This window comes from Nicotiana tabacum, chromosome 8 (assembly GCF_000715075.1).
Source record: "Nicotiana tabacum cultivar K326 chromosome 8, ASM71507v2, whole genome shotgun sequence".
Taxonomy (NCBI): Eukaryota; Viridiplantae; Streptophyta; class Magnoliopsida; order Solanales; family Solanaceae; genus Nicotiana; species Nicotiana tabacum.
In genome coordinates this window covers 26,348,960-26,365,509 of record NC_134087.1, presented here as the reverse complement: position 1 = coordinate 26,365,509, position 16,550 = coordinate 26,348,960, and the positions used below count along the sequence as shown (strand labels likewise).

The following is a 16,550-nucleotide window of genomic DNA, read 5'->3' as shown; positions in this document are numbered from 1 at the left end:
TAGGTATCTTTAATTAAATTTTGTGTATAATTCAGTTATGGTAGGTATCCATTTTTTTAGAAAGAATCAATTAAAATTTTGTTTTATATCTTACACATTAATTTTAAGTTGAAATAATAATTCTATATTTAGTACAAGTTTTGTATCTGACCTTATTTACGAACAATATACATTATTATAGATATTTTTAATTAAATTTTGTGTATAATTCAGTTATTGTAGGTATTCTTTTTTAAGAGAGAAATAATTAAATAAACATTTTGTATCTTACATCTATATTATATTAAAGGAAATAATATTGAAAAATGAACAAGAGGTCAAAGGAAAACGACAAGAAAAATTAAGGCTTGGTGGTTAACAAATTTTAATTAACCACAAAAAAAATGTTGAAAATTAAAATAAGCCAAAAGCTAAAAAATGAAGATCCATATCATTTTTTGCGCACTCATTCATACAAATAGATTTACACATACCTTTTTAAAAATTAGGATTTCATATACTTAAAAATTGATTTACTAGATTGTCTTTCCTTAGGAATCTTTATTTAAACAACTTTTGCTTATGTTTGGCTTCTCTACATTACTTAGGGTTTAGCTTCCACATAAACTTCTGCAAAGTATAGCTCCAAACTATAACTATATCAGCGAAATATTAATGTCCAAAATGAGTTGGAATTTAAAGGGTCGTGTTGTTAGATTATGACACATTCCAGATCGCGAGAAACTAGAAAATTCTAATTTAATTGAATTAATTATTCAAGATGAAAAGGTACATACTCTTTTACATGTTATTTTTTTCGAGTTGTGATGTATTTTCTTCAACTTATGCACCTTACTAACTTAAATTTCTTTTCAAATTTTTTATTTTAGGGAGATTGAATTCATGCAACTATTGGAATTTTCGTACTTTCAATACAAGCATTAGGAAATGTAAGGTGTCTTACGCATAATTAGGTTTTCAATTTTCCAAAATGTTAGTGACAGAGGTTTACCAGAAATTCTTGAGTTTTTACTCATATTTTTTTGTAGTGATAAACCTCAATACTGAGGACAACTTCTGAAAAATGCACTGCAATATGTAATGAGCATTTGCTACAAAAATGTTCCCTTAGGAACGTGCTACATATCAAGCAAATTGTATAGCATCATTATTTTTTGTGGAACATTCATATCAAACAAATTGTATAGTATCATTATTTTTTATGGAACATTTATTAGGAGATGGAATGAAAGTTTTACTGAAGTCTTAAAATGTTTTTAATGTTTGGTTGTAAAGATGGTATTAACACTAACATATTAAACTTTATGGTGTAGATCGTTCTTTTTAATTATCCGCGCATCGCGCGGGTACTAATACTAGTATGCTATAATACAATTATAGGAGTTATATGGTGATATATATTTTGTTAATAGGACGTAGGTGTTTTTAGATCAAAGAAGAAGACCTTGATTTTAATTTGTAGGATTAACTAAATGATGATGATGTAATTGAGACGATAATTTGAACAGTCAATCTAATTATTATTATGTGATGAAACAGTTGGCCAACTTACTAATATTGAAGATTAATAAATTACCTCTATCTGTTTTATATTCTAAACAGAGTGAGTGACCTGTGTCCAACATTCCAAACTAGATGATTATTTATGCTAAAAGTTCCTATTTTCTTAGTTTCAAGAAATTTGTCTGATTTAAAAAAAAAAAGAAGGAATTTGTCCATTATCACTAACATCTTTGTTTCTGCATTACTTCCTCGAAACTTCTTTTTTTCACGTACTCACTCCATACTGAATCAGAAATTAGTTATATATATATATATATCAAGACGTGTCTTTCTTTCATTACGAAATACATTGGCGAGTTCAGAGACCAAATTAGGATTTAAAGTTTGTAAATGGGAGATTCTAGTCTTTTTAAATTATTAAGTCATAAATTAATAATTTATATATATTCCATGAATATTATTTATAAAATAAATACAGGGTTTGAACCAAAGCTATTAAGTTCAGCCGAGCCCGTAAATCGAAGCTCTCCACCACTCCGCGAGTTCATGGAGCGATAGAATCCAGTATTTCAGCATCGATATATATATATATATATATATATATATATATATATATGCTTTTTAATTGCCTCTCTAATATATAACTTAAAGAGTTTAAATTTTAGAAAAGAAGGGCTTTTTGTTTGAATGAACGAAATGTATCTTTTTGACACTGTTTTCTTTTAATTAATATGACCTAATGCCATGCATGTGAGATTTCTTCTGAATTTCCTAGTAAGAACTAAGAAGCAGTGGAACCAGTGGAGAAAAGTAATAGTACGTAGTATTTCTTCTTATTCTTCCCTACTTTTTCATGTACACTTGGTGTTCTTTAAAACTTAACCAAAGATGACAACAAAATACCCTAATTGTTAATTATATCTTTTTAAAAGTATCATTATACACATAAAGTGGCCAGATATACAAAACCATAAATTACTTTTTTCTAAATAATTTTAGCGCCGCGTTCTTATCTTCATGTATACAGACGAAAAGGTTTGACGTGGAACTTTCAAATACAAGAGTATATTATATATATCATTATATACGTAATTAGGAAGGGAATGTATGTTGTACAAAATTCCAAATCACTACTTTTTCAATTATAGTTACTTTAATTAGTACTATGATCAAGTGGCATTGAAAAGATTCTGTAACTTTAGCTATGATAATATTTGTTAAAAAATTTCAAATTCAACTTTCTGCCGAAAATGAAGAATCAGAGAGTTGGCAATACACAAAAATATAGAGAAGGAAAAACCAATCAGAGTCTTGGCACTTTTATAATTTGCCAGTTGATATGATAATTATGAATTTTATTTTTCTCCAACTTTACGCGTGATTGAAAATTGAAACTGACTAATTAAAAAATTCATAAAAAGCAAATCTTTGTAATGTATTACTAGTCCCTTTTCGTTATTTAATTTTTAATTTGTTACCAAATACCACTAAAGGTATTCTTCCCCAATACCTTCGATCTTGCTTCGTAGTTTCCCACGGAGAATTATCGTGTGAGAATATTGTTAGGATTGTGTGATTATCTCATTAAATACTTTAAGCTATTAGTTTAATCTTTTTATTTACTTAATTATATCTTCAACATCGTAATTAATGTGCAAGTCTAATTCTTTTTTATGATTTTTCAATTATCAAACCAAACCAATAAAAGTCGGATTTTGTAATCTCGATTTTTCTCGGGTTTTTGGGTATTTTCGGGTTTCTTTTCTTCATATTTATAGACTATAAAACTTATTGGAGCATCCAAAAATTATAAGTTCAAGCTTGAAATAATACGTTAAAATATAAAAATATGAAAAAGCTTGAGAAATATTTATCAACTACACTACAATAAATGTTTTTATGTATTAAATATATTTAAAACTTCTATACTTACAATGTCGGGTTGATTTAGTTTCGGTTTGACTATTTTTAGCTAAAACCAAACTAAATCAATTATGGTCGGATTTTTTTCCCCAACACCAAACTAAATCAAGCTAACCAAACCATAGTCGGTTTTTTTTTTCTTGGTTTGACTCGAATTTTCGGATTGGTGCAGTTTTTCGGTTTTATTTGTACAACCCTAGGTCAAACGCGAGAAATTCCTTCGGGTTTTTCCTTCTGACATTAGGCTATTGGAAATAAGAGACCAAAACCAGTGCACCACTTGATCTCTTTTGACCATGGGATCCATCAAGTATATATATCTATTTTTGGCAAATTATGTATATCATATCTATACTTTAACCCGAGGACCACAGGTTCACGTGAACCATGTTTTACATGGTTGATCCACCCCTGCTGATAATGAGTGAGAGTGGACTCATATCCATAACCTATTAAAACGATTATGTGACATTCTCGTCTAAAAGTTTAAGTTGTTAAAAAAAAAACTTTTTTTATTTATTAATTATATATTTTCAACAAAAATAATGCGCTAATGCCTCCCCCCCCCCCCCCCCCGAAAAAAATGATATTTGGTCGACAGTGACCAGAAAATTGGTCACCGGCCGTCGTAATTTAATCAAATTATTTTTAAAGCTTTGTAACTACATTATTATTATTCAAAAACGAGGGATTTTATCACTAAAAATATAGAGAAAAAAGAAAACTAAAAACCCAAAAGTTTTCGTTTTTTATCAAAATAAAAAGTAATATTCCTAGAAGTAGTAAACTATCCACCAGATCATTGGGTCACAATCACAAGCTGGCCAAATTAAAGCTGGTGGGAAAATCGGGGTAATATATAACACATATCCCTATCAAATCGTGCATATGGATATCATTATAATTTTATCTCTATATCTATTTTTCAATCTTTTAATAATACCTTATATATTCCTTTTGCTTTTATTTACTTATCATTTTGGCCTTTTGGGATTTGGCCACTGGCCATAGCAGAGTTGGAAGAATGATAGTACTGATCATTTCGAAGCCTATTTTCTTTTTTCTATTTTTTGGTAGGTCCAATCTATAAAATATTAAAATTTAATATTTATTAAATTTTTTTCATATACAATATTTATTTATTTTCGGGTAAAAAATTATTGATTTTACCTAAACAAAATCATGCATATGCTGAACATTAATATTGTTAATTTCTTGAGATAAAATTTGTACAACATTTTTTTTCTCTCTGGTTTTTTAATTAGCTGAGAGTGATTACAATAACAACAATAACCCAGTAAAATCTCATAAGTGGGGTCTGGGGAGGGTAGTATGTACGCAGACCTTACCCCTACCCCGAAGGCGTATAGATGTTGTTTCCGAAAGACCCTCGGCTCAAGATAATAAGAAAAACAAAAGGAGAGAATATTAGTTTCACCACAGAGATCATAGGAAAAATAGGAACATAAATTGCAGAAGAAAAATACAAGGCAGAAATGATGGCTAGTAAATAGATCTTGCACCGAAAAGAGAAAGTATTAAGACATGGCAATGCCCCTAGTTATTTTAGACTAAAACCTTACAAAACTAGGCTCACAACGGTACTAAGTAACGCGAGACTCAACTACCCTACAACCGTAATAATCGACCTCCACAACTTCCTATCAAGTGTCATGTCCTCGGAAATCTGAAGTTTCGCCACATCCTGCTTGATCACTTCTCCCCAATGCTTCTTAAGTCTCCCTCTACCTCTTCTCGTGCCCTCAACAACCAGCCGCTCACACCTCCTTACTGGAGCATCTGGGCTTCTCCTCATTACATGCCCAAACCATCTGAGCCGCGCTTCCCGCATCTTGTCATCAATGGGAGCCACGTGCACCTTCTCCCAAATATTATCATTTCTAATCTTGTCCATCCTAGTGTGCCCGCACATCCACCTCAACATTCTCATTTCTGCTACTTTCATCTTTTGGATATGTGAGTTCTTAATAGGCCAACACTCAGCTACATACATCATAGCCGGTCTAACCACCAATTTATAGAACTTGCCTTTGAGTATCGTCGGCACTCTCTTATCACACAAAACTCTGGATGCTAACCTCCACTTCATCCATCCTACCCCGATACGGTGTGCGATATCTTCATCGATCTCCCCTCCCCCGTGGATAACTGACCCAAGGTACTTGAAGTTGTCTCTACTTGGGATAACCTATGATTCAAGCCTCACATCCACGCCACTTCCCTCGGCTCAGTGCTGAAAATACACTCCAAGTATTTTGTCTTCGTTCTGCTCAGCTTGAAACCTTTCGACTCAAGAGTTTGTCTCCAAACTTTCAGTCTCTCGTTAACATCGGTTCGTGACTCATCGATCAGAACTATGTCATTAGCAAATAGCATGCACCATGACACCTCCCCTTGGATATGGTTTGTTAACGCATCCATCACCAGGGCGAATAAGAACGGACTGAGCGCAGAGCCTTGGTGTAACCCCATTTCAACCGGGAAATGCTCAGAGTCGCCTCCTACCGTCCTAACCCGAGTCTTATCCCCATCATACATGTCCCTAATCGCCATAATATAGGGAACCGACACACCTTTTGTCTCCAAGCATCTCTAGAGAACTTCTCTAGGAACCTTGTCATACGCTTTCTTTAGGTCAATAAACACCATGTGCAGATCCTTCTTTCTCTCCTTGTACAGCTCCACCAACCTCCTAACAAGATGTATAGCTTTTGTGGTTGAACGACCCGGCATAAACCCGAACTGGTTGTCTGATATAGACACTGCCATCCCTACCCTCGCTTCAACGACCCTCTCCCATACTTTCATGGTATGACTCAGTAATTTGATACCCCTATAAATGTTACAACTCTGGATATCATCTTTGTTCTTATACAATGGAACCACCGTACTCCACCTCCACTCATCCGACATCCTCTTTGCCTTAAAAATAACATTAAATAACCCAGTCAACTACTCCAAACCTGCTCTCCTTACACACTTCCAAAATTCCACTAGGATCTCGTCTGGTCCGATTGCTCTGCCTCTACTCATCTAACGCATAGCCCCTACGACCTCCTCAACCTTGATATGCTTGCAATGCCCGAGGTCACGGTGACTCTTGGAATGCTCCAATTCTCCTAGCACAATATCCCGATCTCCTTTTTCGTTCAGAAGTTTATGGAAGTAAGTCTGTCATCTCCTCTTAATCTGGGCATCTTCCATCAGTATCCTACCATCTTCGTCCTTGATGCATCGTACTTGGTCCAAATCCCGAGCCTTCCTCTCTCTCAACTTGGCCAGCCGGAATAACTTCTTCTCCCCGCCCTTTTCCCCTAGTTCCTCATACAAATGACCATAAGCCGCAGTCTTAGCCTCTGTGACTGACAATTTAGATTCCTTCCTAGCTACCTTATATCTCTCCATGCACGCTCGCCTCTCCTCCTCACTTATGCTCCCCACCAACTTCAGGTATTCCACCTTCTTCGCTTCCACTTTACCTTCGACCACTTCATTCCACCACCAGTCTCATTTATGCCTACCAGAGACACCGGTCGAGACCCCTAACACCTCTCTCGCAGACGCCCTTATACAGTCTGTTGTTGCTGACCACATAGTGTTTGTGTTCCCACTGCTCCTCCAAGCTCTCATAGCCGACAACTGCCACTCCAACTCTTGGGGTTTATCCTTAGTCAGGGCTACCCATCTGATTCTCGGTGATCCCCGAGCATAGCGTTTCCTCCTCTCTAACCTAATACCAACGTCTATCACCAAGAGTCTATGCTGCGTCGCGAGTGTTTCACTCGGAATCACCTTGCAATCCTTGCACAACCCACTGTCACACCTCCTGAGGAGGAGATAGTCAATCTGAGTCTTTGCTGCCGCATTTTGAAAAGTAACCAAATGCTCCTTCCTCTTTGGAAATCTCGAGTTCGCAATCACCAACCCGAAAGCCTTAGCGAAGTCCAACAGCGTGGTAACTCCTCCGTGAAATAGAAACTGGAGTATCGATCGAGCATCTATATAAAACCTGATTCTCTTTAATTCTTGGAATTAATAAACTTAATTACAAAGAATGGGCAGGGTCTTTTCATGTTTGGTTTAGATAGAGTGACGAACATAGTGTTGATGATAATACCTACTACGCACATTCCAACTTGTTTGGGGAATCAAACAATTTTTTTTAATGATTCTTAAAAATATCTTTAACTATAATTGTAAAGTATACGTTACTTTAATTTTAGAGATAATTTTATCCATAATTATTGAACTTTTGTGTTTGTTACCCGAAAGTCACTTTTTTTTTGTTACGTAAAAATCATTCAACTTTGTGTTCATTACACAAAAATCACTTTTCTTTCTTTTGTTACATAAAAATCATTTTACTTTGCTCTAGTTATCACAAAAGTCACATTTTTATTTGAAAAGTCTATTATGCCCTTGAAATTATATAAACCTTCATATTTATGTAATACCTTCTATATTATATACTATATAATATATTTTTAACTATGTATTTTATTTATAAATAATTATAATATATTCGTATTTTAAATTTTTTCATAACTTTAATTTTCAAGATATATTAGTAGTGTTAAAAAATAACTTTTTTCAGCAATTCTATTTTTTGAATTTAATTGACCGACCAACTTTGGTCGGTATGCCCTACTGACAACACATTATTGGTCGCGTTTTGGATGGTTATTGGCCATTACCGACCAACTTTGGTCAATTTTTTTGGACGTTTTTTCCCGAATTTCTAGTTGTGTAATTTTCAAAATAACCAATTGCCCAGGTAAATCCCCAAGAAAATATCCCCAACTAAATTCGCATGTAGTACTTAGGGATTTTCCTTCAGATTAATATATGATTTGTTCCTCGTTTTTTTGTTTGTTTACCCTGCGAATTTTCTCACGGAAATATTGCCGATTTATTTCTCTACTAATATATATTAAAGTTACTGACAAATTTAATAACGCTACTAATATATTTTGAAAATTAACGTTAAGAAAAAATTAAATGTATGAATATATTATAAAAATAATAAATAAAATAATATTAAGTTATTTTATTTATAAATAAAATACATAGTTAAAAATATATTATATAGTATATAATATATATAGAAGGTATTACATAAATATGAAGGTTTATATAATATTAAGGGCATAATAGACTTTTCAAGTAAAAATGTGATTTTTCTGATAACTCGAGCAAAGTAAAATGATTTTTGTATAACAAAAGAAAGAAAAGTGACTTTTGTGTAATGAACACAAAGTTGAATGATTTTTACGTAACAAAAAAAAAGTGACTTTTGGTAACAACACAAAAATTCAATGACCACGGATAAAATTAACTCTTAATTTTAACCAAAACTTTAGTTCTGTAAATAATATTTCATAAAGGTTAAAGAGTTGATGTTCAATGCTATAGCAATATATATGAAATAATAATAAAACACGTTAAAGATCGAAATAACCTTAATTTCATCTTTTATTTTTTATTTACTTCAAAATAAGGATAAAATTGTAAACTATTACGGTATACAATATATGTACGCCATATGTTCATTTTTTTATGCGATGACCTAAACATTTGACAAATAAATATGCGCTAGATATTTTAGCGAATATTACTCTCTGTATTACGACCTTTGTATTACAATTCTTGCATAATTTTATCTGCGGACGGACGACTCGAAATAAATGGGACCACCTGGTGTGGAACCACCTGGTGTTTCAGCTGGCAAAGTATGGGCATTTTAGGGTCCAATAGCCCTAGTAGTCAAATCACAACTCCAGATGGTGCTTTGGAGTCTAGTTCTTATAGGTCTAGGGGTGGATCTTGAATTTGATGTTTATGGATTAAGTATTTTAATCCTTTTAAGTTATTGCTGGATTTCAAATTAATATTTTATACATATTTAATAATTTTCTAAAATAAAATATAAAATTTGAACAAAATTATCAAATTCGGTCGAACTCGTAACTTTACTGTCACGACCCAATTCCCAAACCTGGTCGTGATGGCGTCTTTCATGAAGACAAGGCCGATCATTCAACCCAATTCATCCTTTTAAGACAATTAATTAACACCATTATAGTATAAACATGGTTTAATAATATCCAATAGCGGAAAGTATAGATAAAATACGGAAATCCAACCCAACTCAGCTTTAACCGGGGTGTTACAAGTCATGAGCTATTACAGAGTTTACTAAAATTCTACAAAGTATGGAATTAGGAACAAAGTCTGAAGATATCATAAATAACAGAAGATAAGGGAGAAAACGGGTCTGCGAACGTCATGCAGCTACCTCGATAACTCCGATGAAAACTGAACAACAGAAAACTCGCTCTATGCCTCAGGAATACCTGTACCTGCACACATGGTGCAGGGAGTAATGTGAGTACTCCAGCCCAGTGAGTAATAAATATAAGTAATGACTGAAGGTAAGAAAACACGTTAAGACACACAACATTCTATACAGAAGTAGTGAAATCATTTAAAATAACAATTCAGTGAAATATCATGTGAAATTTCTTTTAAACCAGTAAATCATGTAATTTGGCAGTAAAATGACAAGTAGAAATCTGCCTCTCGGGCTCAATATCAAAACAACAAGTAGAAATCTGCCCCTCAGGCTCAATATCAAAATAACAAGTAGAAATCTGCCCCTCGGGCTCAGTATCAAAATAATAATAAGAAATCTGCCACTCGGGCTCAGTATCAAAATAATAAGTAGAAATCTGCCACTCGGGCTCAGTATCTCAGAACAGTGTAAGCCCCTCAGGCTCAGAATAGTATGAAGCAACCAGTCAATGAAATAAGAGTACATAATTATTATGGCAGATAATGCAGATAAGGAATAAATGCATGAGTGCAATGTAATGCATATAACGGTACCATCTGGTACCCACTACGACGTGCAGCCCGAGCCATTCATATTTATTTATCGTCGACGGTGCTAACTGGGGGTGTGTACAGACTCTGGAGGGGCTCCTACAGCCCAAGCGCAATAGCAAGCCATCTCGTGGCATCAAATTTAGGCCCTCAATCTCATATCAATATCAGTATAATCACCCAGGCTCTCGGCCTCAATATCAATGTAATCAACCAGGCTCTCGGCCTCAATATCAATGTAATCAACCATGCTCTCGACCTCAATATCAATGTAACACTGTTGCGGCGCGCAGCCCGATCCATGCTCTGTCCAAAAATCATCATAAGCCCCTTGGGCATTCGTAAAACAATAGTTCTCAGCCCGAAATATCATTTAGAAATATCATTTAAGTTTTCAAATCTTAGAAAGATGGCTGAGTTTGCAAAACAGTATTTAAAACCTTGGACTGAGATCAAATGATATGCAAAATATGCGAAAACAGTGATATCAATCCCCGAAGGATTCAAATAATTGGCAAGAAGCCCAAATGTAACAATCAAATCTAAGTAAGGATGATTCTCAATTTAGTTCAAATAGAAAACACGATAAAAACATCTCTTGGGACGGACCAAGTCACAATCCCCAATGGTGCTCTACCCCATGCCCGTTATCCGGCGTGCAAGTCACCTTAATATAGCGTTACAATGTGAAATTCTGGGGTTTCAAACCCTCAGAACATCATTTACATCAATTACTCACCTCAAGACGGCCAAAAGTCTAGCTCGATATGCGCTTGCCTCTCGAATTGGCCTCTTCATGCGTCGAATCTATCCAAAATCAGAACGAATATGTCACATTATGCTGTAGGAACAATACCCAATCGAAAATAACTGAAAAACATAAAAATCCCGAAATTTGGCAAAACCCGAGCCCCGGGCCCACTTCTCGAAATTCAGAAAAATTAACATCAACGGATTCCTTATCTCGCCACGAGTCTATACATATAAAATTTACCAAAATCGGACATCAACTCGACCCTCAAATCTTCAGATCTTATTTTCAAATCCCTAGGCCTAAATCCCAATTTACTCCTCAAAAACATGTAATCTAGTCGGATTATTCGATGATAATTCAATATTATGGAGTAGAAATGATCACAAGTGACTTACCTCAAGATTTCCAATGATTTCTTGCTCAAACATTGCCCCAAGTCGTGTTCTTTCACAAGAAAAACGTGAAAATGAGCTAAAAAAATAGAACAGCACTAATAAAACCCATTCTGGTCGCTAAAAGACCTTTCCGGTCGCTAAAGGTGCCAAATCTGATCGCTAAAGGTGCACACCAGAACCTTCTGCATCAGCAATATTTATTTTCACTAAAAAGGCTCTAACTCCACCATACGAACTCTGAATTCGATGATTCTTATTTCTATGAGTCACAAATAATAATACGAACATAGTCCTTCAATCGAAACTCAATTCGGAGCTCGTTTGCTCAGTGCGATATCCATTTCGCTCGTTAAACAATTAACAGATGTTTCGCGTCAAAAACCCAATCGCGACTTAATGAAATTAGACCAAACTTTCCAGATCAGTCCTATAATTCATTATCAAAATTACGGAAGTCTCGAAATCAAATTTTAATCTCTAGAACTAAAATGGACCTTTGGATCATTACGTGTTTATGCTCAAAACAACAAAAATCTTCCAAAAACTCTTCCAAAACTTATCCGAGCCTCATGTGACCCCGACCAAACATGCCAACACACTCCATAACATCATTCAAACTTTTTCCAATCAACATAACACCTCAAACAACATCAAAACCATCAATTCACATCGAATTCAAGCCTAAGTTTTCCAAAAACTTCCGAAACACGCATTTGATCAAAAACCCAACCAAATCACCTCCGAATGACATGAAATTTTGCACACACATCCCAAATCACATAATGAAGCTACAAAAACTTTCGGAATTCCATTCCGACCCTTGGATCAAAATCTCACCTATCAACCGGAAATCGCTAAAATACTACTTTCGCCAATTCAAGCCTAATTCCACACCGGACCTCCAAAACCAATTCTGATCGCGCTCCTAAGTCATAAATCACATAATGGAGCTAGACAAATCATAAAAATTCCGATCCGGGATCATTTATACATAAGTCAACTCTTGGTCAAGCCTTTCAAATTCAAAGCTTTCAACTGAGACTGTTCTTTCAAATTCATTCCGATTTTTCCTGAAAACCAAAACCAACGATCTACATCAGTCATAATACATAACACGGGGCAAGTCATGCCCGAAAACTAGCGATCAAAGTGTAAAAGCTCAAAATGACCGGTCGGGTCGTTACATTTACTAACTCTTCCCTCGTTGTAGCTATATCCTTATGTGGGGACATTTGGGACCAAAGGGTCCATTAGAGATAGGGATTGGGTGAAGTTAAATCAACCCTTCAACACCCTATCCACGTGGGCATCCTAATGGTTTATCCTAGTCAGCTTTTTATATTCCGGGTTCGTACAGGACATTCGATAAAATTGAAATGATACAAAGAAGATTAACACGGTTTTTTGCACAAAAATAACACGCACAAATCAAGAAATAGTCCGATAAGCCAGTAAGCTTCATACCTTATGAAGATTTTTCTGTGATCTTCAGTGGGGCTTAGCTTCACAGTAGGACCATTAGAATCAGTTTGAATTATTGATCTCTTAATTATTTATAGTTCAAATTGAAGGAGCATGTTTAGTTATTTTCAGTACAACAAAATGCATTTCCCCTTGATAGGAAACAAGGGAGCTGCTTACTATTCTAACCATCATTATATTTGAATTCATCTAATTACTATCATTAAGTTTGTGTCACCTAATTACCATCATATGGAAAATTGTACTATAACTTATAATTAAAAACAATGTGGAAGAAATGGGTTCACCTGTATGATCTTATGTATCCATTCTATTCTATTTAAAAGATATGGTGACGGTAATGGAATCTAAGATGGAGGACTAATTGTTATATCTATAAGAGGATTTAATTAGACGGTGGCGGTAATGGAATTTAGGACGAAGGTCTTATAGTATCTATCTAAACGAAAAAATATTGAACCCATTCCTGGTCTTTCGTTGCACATAGAAGGAAAAAAAGCTTTTTCGATATCCTTCATATTGATGATATTTTTCTTTTGAGAATCGAGTCTTTAAAAGGAGGACGACTCTTTAATAGTATCATATTCGGGAAGGAAAAATTGTTTGTTCGATCTGCCTTGCATTGAACAATGAAAAGTTTAGCCAACCAGAAACTTTACATATACATAAACATCAAAATTATCGGAACAAACGAGACTGTTATAAAAAAGTTTGTCTGTACTCAATTTTAAACGTCTCACCCCATAAAACCATAATAATTCTCAAACTATACAACCGAAAAAAAGAAGTCAAAAACAAAAGGAATAAAAACCAGGAGCTAAACCCACTCAATCCAATATAAAATCAGAGTATAATATTTTAATAGCATTAATTAAGTATGAAATAATATACTAACAAGTAAGCATATGATAGCTTATGATTTGAGAATGACCCGTCAAATGCATTAATTTCCCATCTTCTGTCACATGCCCCTTTCCTATGCCACAGGACAAAATATAACCTTCTATATAAGCCCACTTCTACACCCCTCTCTTCAAACAAATTCAATTCTCTCTTCACAAAATTCTCTATACTCACATACAAAAGTTCAAATTTTACACTTAAAAAACCAAAACTCCAACACCCTTTTCACAAGAAAGCAAAACATCTCTATTTCATTTCAGCCATTTGTCGCTCCGATTCGTTTGGAAAAAAACACCACTTTCACAGTCATTTGTCGCTCTGATTCGTTTTGGAAAAAACACCATTTTTCACAAGAAAGCAAAAATGTTTACCATCTCAGAACGAAATTTCTTTTCGCGAAGATGTGTTTGGGTAAATGGACCTGTTATTGTAGGTGCAGGTCCATCGGGATTAGCTGTAGGCGCTTGTTTAAGAGAACAAGGTGTTCCTTTTGTAATTCTTGAAAGAGCTGATTGTATTGCATCTTTATGGCAAAAAAGAACTTATGATCGTTTAAAACTTCACCTTCCAAAAAAATTCTGTCAACTTCCCAAATTTCCATTTCCAAATCACTATCCTGAGTACCCAACAAAGAGACAATTCATTGATTATCTTGAATCTTATGCCAACCATTTTGACATTAAACCACAGTTTAATGAAACAGTTGAATCAGCTAAATATGATGAAGCTTGTAAAGTTTGGAGGATTAAGACTGTTTCTCCTATTGGCTGTGAAGTTGAGTATATTTGTCAGTGGCTTGTTGTGGCTACCGGTGAAAATGCTGAAAGAGTAGTGCCTGATATTGAAGGATTGAAACATTTTGGAGGTGAAGTAATTCATGCTTGTGATTATAAATCAGGAGAGAAATATCAAGGGAAGAAAGTTGTTGTTATTGGATGTGGCAATTCTGGCATGGAAGTTTCTCTTGATCTTTCTAATCATAATGCTCAACCATCTATGGTGTGCCGTAGCTCGGTAAGCAGCACACAGAGATGAATCCAAAATTTAAATTTCATGGCTTAAAATCTTTAAGTTCTTACGACTGAACCTGTTACTCTTTTGAAATAACAGTTCCGAAATTTTATGTTTTTTGAGATTTTAAAGATTTTCATAGTTATATTTTTTGAAATTGGCACATATTTAAAGAGCAGAATCCATTGACTCTAAATTTTGAGTCTGCCAATGACAATTCTTCACTTTATTTTGAGTAGCAAACCTTTAGGTTTTTACTACTGAACCGTTAGACTTCTAAAATTACGAGTTTAGAATTTAATATCTTTTTAAATTTTTGGCTATTTTTCTAATGTTATTTTGCTCTGTTTTTTCTTGTTCAGGTTCATGTTTTGCCAAGAGAAATCTTTGGGAAATCAACATTTGAGTTGGCTATGTTTATGATGAGTTGGTTGCCACTTTGGCTAGTTGATAAAATTCTACTTATTATTGCATGGTTTATATTGGGAAATATTGAGAATTATGGACTAAAAAGGCCATCAATTGGTCCACTTACACTCAAGAACACACAAGGAAAAACACCTGTTTTGGACATTGGTGCCTTGGAAAAAATTAGATCTGGAAAAATTAAGGTTATCCCAGGAATCAAGAGGTTTTCATGTGGCACTATTGAACTTGTCAATGGTGAAAAATTAGAAGTTGATTCTGTTGTTTTGGCTACTGGTTATTGCAGCAATGTCCCTTTTTGGCTACAGGTGAGAAAATGTCCTAATCCTTCTGGAATCTTTTTTTAATAATGTGGACAGTTTTGGAAGTTTCTTATAATGATTTTTAAGGTACATATACAGACAAGATAAAAAAAAAAAAATTACGCTGTCGGTGCAAGAATAAACACTTTTGCAAAAATAGCCAAAAGAAAGAGGTGGTTATAGAAGGTTCTTGAACAGTGTCCTAATGACTACAGTAAGTTTAAGTTACATATACAGACAAGATAAAGAATTTTTACACTGTTAGTGCAAGAATAAACACTTTTTGCAAAAATAGCCAAAAGAAAGTGGTGGTTATAGAAGGTTCTTGAACAGTGGCCTAATGTTATTTTTGTTATTTTATACAGGAAAGTGAATTTTTTTCCAAGAATGGATTCCCAAAGGCACAAAATAACTGGAAAGGAAAATCTGGGCTATATGCAGTTGGATTTACAAGGAAAGGGCTAGCTGGTGCTTCTGCTGATGCTACAAAAATAGCACAAGATATTGCCAAAGTTTACAAAGATGACCTTAAACAAAAGAAGCAAAAAGTTTCTACACATAGAAGATGCATCTCAACTTTTTAATTCATCTCCAGAGCATATACAAGTTCAGAAATTCCATTCTTCTTCTTTTTTTTAACAGGGGTCATGTATAAAATAAATGTGTAAAAAATATATATAGAGAATATACAAAAGGAAAACAGCAGAAGATAGCTATATACAGAGATAAGCCCTCTCCAAAAATTAGCTCAAGTTTTTGCTAACAGTTTGGGCGTTTTACCTTGAGGATGAAGAGGCATTTCTCTATTCTTTTTTTTTTTCCAAGATTTTTTTTAAAACATTGGTTTTGTTTGTATTGACTTCCCATACAAATTTGTACAATTATTATTGTTTATTTAATAAAATGACAAAGATAGTCCTTTATTGTTTTTTTTTTGGTTCAAAAATA

General features: G+C 34.2%; 1 protein-coding gene across 1 annotated transcript; it reads left to right on the top strand.

The window, feature by feature from the left end:
- Positions 1–13,995: 13,995 nt before the first annotated feature.
- LOC107767682 (putative indole-3-pyruvate monooxygenase YUCCA9) lies at positions 13,996–16,530 on the top strand. Its single transcript, XM_016586763.2, has 3 exons — positions 13,996–14,877; positions 15,237–15,608; positions 15,968–16,530. The coding sequence occupies exons 1-3, from the start codon at positions 14,227–14,229 to the stop codon at positions 16,184–16,186; spliced, it is 1,242 nt and encodes a 413-aa protein (XP_016442249.1). The 5' UTR covers positions 13,996–14,226; the 3' UTR covers positions 16,187–16,530.
- The last annotated feature ends 20 nt before the right edge of the window (positions 16,531–16,550 follow it).